This window comes from Lucilia cuprina, chromosome 2 (genome assembly GCF_022045245.1).
Source record: "Lucilia cuprina isolate Lc7/37 chromosome 2, ASM2204524v1, whole genome shotgun sequence".
Taxonomy (NCBI): domain Eukaryota; kingdom Metazoa; phylum Arthropoda; class Insecta; order Diptera; family Calliphoridae; genus Lucilia; species Lucilia cuprina.
The window spans coordinates 10,422,225-10,429,899 of record NC_060950.1 but is presented as its reverse complement, the minus strand read 5'-3'; the positions used below and the strand labels follow the sequence as shown (position 1 = coordinate 10,429,899).

General features: G+C 27.9%; 1 protein-coding gene across 1 annotated transcript; it reads left to right on the top strand.

Annotated features, from left to right (window-relative positions):
- The first annotated feature begins 1,776 nt into the window (after positions 1 to 1,776).
- LOC111685381 (histidine-rich glycoprotein) lies at positions 1,777 to 2,789 on the top strand. Its single transcript, XM_023447639.2, has 2 exons — positions 1,777 to 2,018; positions 2,127 to 2,789. The coding sequence occupies exons 1-2, from the start codon at positions 2,004 to 2,006 to the stop codon at positions 2,541 to 2,543; spliced, it is 432 nt and encodes a 143-aa protein (XP_023303407.1). The 5' UTR covers positions 1,777 to 2,003; the 3' UTR covers positions 2,544 to 2,789.
- Positions 2,790 to 7,675: the final 4,886 nt, after the last annotated feature.

Sequence of the window (7,675 nt, the reverse complement as noted above, 5' to 3'; positions counted from 1 at the left end):
TCTATCATCAAGGTAACATGCCCCCTCAATAGAGTCGATTTTTTTTTTATTTTATAAATAGTCGACTTTTCCCGAAGTTTTTCGAATTTTTCCGACTTGTACGGATTTTTTCGACCTTTTCCGACTTTTTTCTACTTTTCGACTATTTTATGCTCTTTTCTTCTATTTTCGAGTTTTTCCAACTATTTTAGAGTTTTTGACTTTTTTCTCAAATTTTTTATCTTGGCATCAATATTTGACGAGCTAAACCAAGGGTTAAAAGACGGGATCTATCATCAAGAAAACATGCCCCCTCAATAGAGACGACTTTTTTTATTTTATAAATAGTCGACTTTTCCCGAAGTTTTTCGAATTTTTTCGACTTGTACGAATTTTTTCGACCTTTTCCGACTTTTTTCTACTTTTCGTCTATTTTATGCTCTTCTCGACTATTTTCGAGTTTTTCCAACTATTTTAGAGTTTTTGACTTTTTTCTCAAATTTTTTATCTTGGGATCAATATTTGACAAGCTGAACCAAGGAATAAAAAGGTATTTTTTTTAAGGTTTTTATGATTTTTTTCATATTTCTTCTAAAGGAAAGATATTTTGGACTGAAAGCACTGAGTTCAATCCCAGTACGTGTCGACTTTTAATATTTTTAAAAATATTCTATAAATAACTTTTAATGACTTTTCGACTTTTTTCCACTTTTTGCGACCTTCTTCAACTTTTCGTCTTTTTCCGACCTTTTCCGACTTTTTTCGACTTTTTGACTTTTTCAGACTTTTTGGCTCTTTCCGATTTTTTTTTTTTTTTGACTTTTCGACTTTTATTTACAAAGTCGACTTTTCGACTTTTTTCATAGACGATAAACAAGTTATCGACATTTTTGGAACAAAAAATAGTCGAATTTTCGTATTTTTTCGATTATTCGATAGTCGATTTATAGAACTCTACTATAGCATCGACTTTAGAGATTGCTATAGAGTCTACTATATAATCGACTGTTAACTAAAATGTCGTCTATAGTGTTCACTATAAAGTTGACTATATTTTCTGTAATCTCTAACGATTTGCAGTACAGACTCCAAATCCTTGATTTAAAAAGAAATCTACTCTCATCTTTTAAAACCACTAGTTACTAGTTCTTAAGCAAAAACATCTAGTAAATTACATAACAGAGGGTTAATTTAAATGACAATAGGCGATGGAAGCGTTAAAATAGAAGTGACGTATTATGAAACAATGGCGTATACGTAATATCATTTGGGGTCTTTGACAATAAAATATAAAAACTGTTGCAAGCTATAAGCTAACTGTTAGCGAGCTACATGTGCTTGTAAATTAAGTTAAATGGTGGCAAAAGTCGACAAGAGTTTAAAAGAGTTCGTTAGACTGGGAATTTCAAAAAAAAAGAAAGAAAAACATTTCATTTTTTCTGGTAAATGTTGTAACAGCTTCAGAGAAAACAGCTGCAGCAGCAGCAATAGTACAAAAAAAAAATACACCTCAACAACATATGACAACAACAACAACAAGATAGACAGCAACAGACAGCTAACAACAAAAGCAGAAACAAAAGCTTGCTAAGCATGTACTACAACTTACTAACTTTACTACATCTGCATGTACAATATATTTATTTTTTTTATTTTTATTTTAAGCCAAAAGCCAGTAAAATTGTATTGTGCACATTTGTGTGATGATGTTTGTCTTTATGAATCCGAATTAGTTTGTTTTTGATCGTCGATTTTTTTCATTTTTGGCTGGGGGTATAAATCGAATCTGGATTCGAACCATAATCACAGTCAAAGCCAATACGTCTTAGAGCAACGTACTCTTAAGACAAAAAAAGAAATAGTTAAACCAAAAAATATAATAATAAATTAATTAAAAGAAAACTTAACTAAACGAAAAATAAAAGAAAAATCGCGTGTTAAGGAAATATATTCCAGTGGAATCTATAACAGATATTTAACATAAAAGAAAGTTAAATTTAAGGAAAAAAAATCAAACAAACAATATGATGAAATTCATTGTAAGGAAGTGTTTTGCATTTTTATATCATTGATATAATAATAATTCATAACTGAATTATAATAAAGTGAAGTGTTTAATGCAATTTTTTCTTTGATTAACATTTTAGATTCTGTGCTCTTTTATTGTGGCCGCTACCGCAGCCTTAAAAATCCATGATTATCATGGTCATGGTGGTCATCAAGAATACGAACACCTTGAGTATGCCAAACATGAAGAACCCGAACATGTCGAAGAAACAGAACTTCATCATGAGGTTGAACACAAACATGCCACATCACATCAAAGTGTAAAATTACATCATTATCATGCCGTCCCAGTGTACATCAAGAAGGAAGATCAACATTTGGTCAAGAAACCCATTGAAATTGGAGGCACTAAACAAAAATTGAAACTTCTACATCCTGAAACTGAAAAGAATCATAATCATGGTTTAGTTTTGGAAGAACACAGTGAATCGAAATTCCATGAACATGGTCACTATGAAGAACCCAAACACTATGAACATTATCATCATCATGAATAAATTGTAATTAAGAACACACAAATTAGAAATAATGTTCCTTCTTGAGTACACAGCAGAAGCAGTAGCAGCAGCAAGAGGAAAATTATCATAATTTCTAGCTACAAAATTGCCAAATTATTCCCTAATGTTCTAGAATTTGAAATATATCGTATAAGACTACATTTATTTGCTAAAAAAATAATATACCTTAATTTTTTGTTGTAAAATATACATGTATGTAAATACATATTATGTAATTAATTGTAAGTTTTTCCTTGTAATTTTTTTTAATAAATAAAATAATTTAAAAAAATAATGCAAATTAGTTTTACTATATCTGCCATGATATTGGCAAAAGAAAATATTGTATTAAAAACCCATAAACCTACATATGTATGGTATCTATGTATGTATGTAGATAGCAAACATATGCAGGAAAAGTAACAGGTGAACAGAAATCATGCAATAGCATAAAAATGCATTTCATTTAAATATAAAATATGTGCGTGATTATACGGTATATTAGAGGTATTCATTCTTTAAAGCAGATATATGCTAGTAAAGTTTGGAACATAGTCTAATTTATGTTATCCTATTCACTTTGTCGTGCTTAAACATATTGGAGTTCTATATTTGGATGTGCCGAATATCTCAAGTACTGGCTCAATCCATGTACAAAAATTGCAACCTGCGTGTAAGATACACAAAGGGGCAGTGGTGAGAGGTTAACTTTGACCTGGTTCACACTGGGAAACTTTTGATTTTTGTGTGTGAGAGAAAGAAATATCAACCATCTGTTTCTCTCACACACAAAATCAAAAGTTCTCAACAATTTAAGCGCCCAATAGAGGTGGTTTATACTTGAGTAAGAAATGCAAAAGTGTAAACAGCTGATGTAAAAAAGTCGACTTTTTGCATTTTATGAAAAGTCGATTTTTTGCATTTAATTAAAATTGACTTTTCGACATTTAATATTTTATAAATAGTCGACTTTTCGACTTTTCGCCAGGAGCGTAAATTTTTAATGTTGCCATTTAACATTATATTATTATTTTTAATAAAAAAATTTTATTTATATTTTTTCTATTTGTTGCAATTTTTTGAGTTTTTTCGAATTCTTTCTATTTTTGACTTTTTTCGACTTTTTTGGTCTATTTTCGACTTTTTCCGATTTTATTCGACTTTTTCCGACTTATCGACTTTTTTCGACTCTTTCCGACTTTTCGACATTTATTTCGAGTCGACTTTTCGACTTTTTTCGACAAAAAGTCGATTGTTCGATTATTTGAAAGTCGATTTATAGAACCCTAGCACTAACGTTTTCTGTTGTTTCGTAGGGCAACACTGTGAAGTTTAATCTTGTACTCAAAAACATCAAAGGGAATTAACATCAGAATCAATTTATTATACCCTACACCGCCATAGTGGGGAGGGTATTATGTGTTTGTGCTGATGTTTGTAATACCAAAAAATATTGGTCCTAAACCCACCTTAATGTATAGCAATCGGTTCAGAATCACTTTCGATTAAGCTATTGAAAATGATTGAAATCGGTCCATTATTTTGCCTAGCCCCCAATTAGGCCTTTAGGCTCTTAATTACGTTAAATGTTTTATTATGTCAACAAAAATCTGCAAAACTTAGTTTTATAGAACGATAAATATAAAACTATGTGATCGGGCTTCATTTGACCCTAGCACCCATAACCAAAGTTTTTGGTGTTGATTCCATGGTTGTATTTTATATTGACCTCTATTCTGCATTTCAATTCAAATCTAAATTTTATCCATTCGCAAAGTATGGTATTCGTCATTTCGATTCCAGGCTCCGTCACAAAAGATGTAATTGCTTTTCTTTTTCTTACGATTCCAGTTTTTGTTGGAATATCAATTTTCGATCATTGCGTAATTGAACGCGGAAAAGTAATTGAAGTGCAGACTAGGAGTGATTAAGAAACGTTTCAAATAGACTTACCATGATTTGAGGAGATAAATTTAGGTTTTATAGATCCTATGAATAGCCGCCAAGCATGCAGCTCCATAAATTGATGATCTTTGGTTATAATTTCCATCGGTGCTTTGTTAGTCAGATTAAACGTATCTTAATGGAATGGATGCACTTTATATATAAATTTATTTTATATTTTTTCACAAATTAAACATTAATTAAAAATTTTATACATATATTTTTTTTATTGTTTGTTTACATTTTTTCGTTGTAAGACTGACAAAATAATCACAGATGACACAATATCGATAACTTTTTGGCACTAATGAATATTGCGATAAATGATGGCAAATCAACAGAAGTTTAGTTATTATCTATTCTTATCCATTCCACCGGGATTCTATATGTATGATATTATGTTTTTAGGTTCAAAATTTAGAAATCAAATGACGAAAAGACATTTCACCACTTTTATAAATTTTCATTTAATCAGCGTATATCTCAGTTTAAGAACAAAATGTACCAAATACTTCCATCATATTATAGTTTTTCATTCCAGCAAGAATTTATATATATTTTTCTAGGTCCAATATTCTCTAATATTCCCACAGATTTCCTTTCTCTCAGGACTTTGAATGTTTGTTTAACTTTATGTTTCTTTGTCCAATATCACAGAAATTTCAAAAATGTACATTTCGAATAAGAAAACATATTGAAAAGTCCCCTTTTCGATATTTTTTAGGTGAAACATTAGCCATTAAATTAAAATTAATTCTTGTATGTTATTGTTGAGTACTCAGGACAGGTTTCTTACTACTCAATTAAACTAGGCTTAACTTGCTGTTAGAATAAACTCGGAACAAATTAAGGCGAACTTTAAGTGATGATTGTGTTTTTTAGGTATGGATCTAGTTCAGTTCTAGTTTAGTTCTAGTTCAGTTCTAGTTCAGTTCTAGTACAGTTCTAGTTCAGTTCTAGTTCAGTTCTAGTACAGTTCTAGTTCATTTCTAGTTCAGTTCTAGTAAAGTTCTAGTTCATTTCAAATTCAGTTCTAGTTCTGTTCTAGTACAGTTCTAGTTCAGTTCTAGTTCAGTTCTAGTACAGTTCTAGTTCATTTCTAGTTCAGTTCTAGTTCTGTTCTAGATCAATTTTAGTTCAGTTTTAGTTTTGTTCTAGTTCAGTTCTAGTTCGGATCTAGTTAAGTTCTAGTTCTGTTCTGCTCTATTCTAGTTCAGTTTTAGTTCTGTTCTAGTTCTTTTCTAGTTATGTTCTACTTCTGTTCTAGTTCCGTTCTAGTTCAGTTCTTGTTCTGTTCTAGATCAGTTTTATTTCAGTTTTAGTTTAGTTCTAGTTCGGATCTAGTTCAGTTCTAGTTCTGTTCTACTCTATTCTAGTTCAGTTTTAGTTCTGTTCTAGTTGTTTTCTATTTATGTTCTATTTCTGTTCTAGTTCAATTCTAGTTCAGTTCTAGTTCAGTTCTAGTTCAGTTCTAGTTCCGTTCTAGTTCAGTTCTCGTTCAGTTCTAGTTCAGTTCTAGATCAGTTTTATTTCAGTTTTAGTTTAGTTCAGTTCTAGTTCGGATCTAGTTCAGTTCTAGTTCGGATCTAGTTCAGTTCTAGTTCGGATCTAGTTCAGTTCTAGTTCTGTTCTGCTATATTCTAGTACAGTTTTAGTTCTGTTCTAGTTGTTTTCTAGTTATGTTCTACTTCTGTTCTAGTTCAGTTAACTTTGCTAGTATTGCTAACTTTACAGTCAAAAACATAAACGATGAACAGCTGTTCTTCGTAAAATGAAAAAAATTAAAAATTTCTAAATAAACATTTAAAACAATAATAAATAAAACAAAACAAATCAGAAAATTGCAATTTACTTAAAATATTAAGTTTTTGTTCTTTCAAAATCATTGTTTTATTGCTTTTGTTAATTGTTTTGATAACAAACACTGACGTTTTCTGTTGTTTTTGTATGGCAACACTGAGAAGTTTAATCTTGTACTCAAAAACATAGAAGGCGATTAACATTAGATTAAATTTCGCTAATTCAATAGTTCGATTACCACCAGAGACTCCTGCTCGTTAAATTAGGTTAGAATATAATTTGTAATTTTATTATAATGGACAAATAAAAAAAACAAAATCTAATACCAATTTTAGTTTAACAATCTTTAACTAATCTTTCTTTTTTAAATGCTAAAATAAGTTATATATAATTTTTTTATACAAAATAATTTAATAAAAAGCTTTTTATAAAATAAATTATGAGGCCTTTTTTCTATTAAAATTATACAAAAATTAACAAAAGTGTTTCTAATAAAACAAAATTATGTTTCATAAATGAATTTTTGTACCTAATTAAATACAAATATGTAACATATTTATATTTGAAAAAAAATGGTTTTTATTGAGAATAAAAAACAATTGCAAATTGCTCATCTAAACTAAACATGCTTAAAGTATAATTATAAAAATAAAAATAAATAATTAAAAATATAACAAAAAAATTATATTATAAATATTAAAATATAAAAATTAAAAAAAAAAAACATTTTCATATTTCAAATTCTATATTCATTTATACATTGTATGTATAATATTAATAAAATAATAATAATACTAATAAAAAATTATAAAAAAACAACATAAAAAACTTTTTTAAAATTGTTTTCATTTTTTTTTTTTTTTTTTGCTTAAAAAAGGTAAGTATTTAATTACCAAAATTTTCAAATAAAACTCTTAAATTTTATGAATTTTTAAATATTATTATTTATAATTTTTATTTCCGCTTCGGTATAATTTATAATTTTTTTTAGTGTTTTTTTTTTTCTTTTTTTGTTCCATTTTCTTTTATTTTATTATTAAATTATTCATATTATTTTGGTTTCATTTGTTTAGTATTTTTAATTTAAATTAATTACTAGTTAGCTTTACCTTGTGTGTTTAAAGAGTAAATGTTATTTTTTTAATATAAAAAATCTTAAAAATGTTTATATATATTAATTAAAGAAAAATTATTTGTTTTTTTCTTTACAAAAATTAAAAAAAAATTAAACAAATATTTAACAAAAACTAAAATTTAAATAATGTTTGAAAACAATAAAATTGAACACAAAAAATTTATTTTTTTTTTTATTAAGCGACAAATATTTTGAGAATTTAAATGGAAAAAAGAATGTTGCTATCGGGGATATTTTTTAATATAATTGTTCA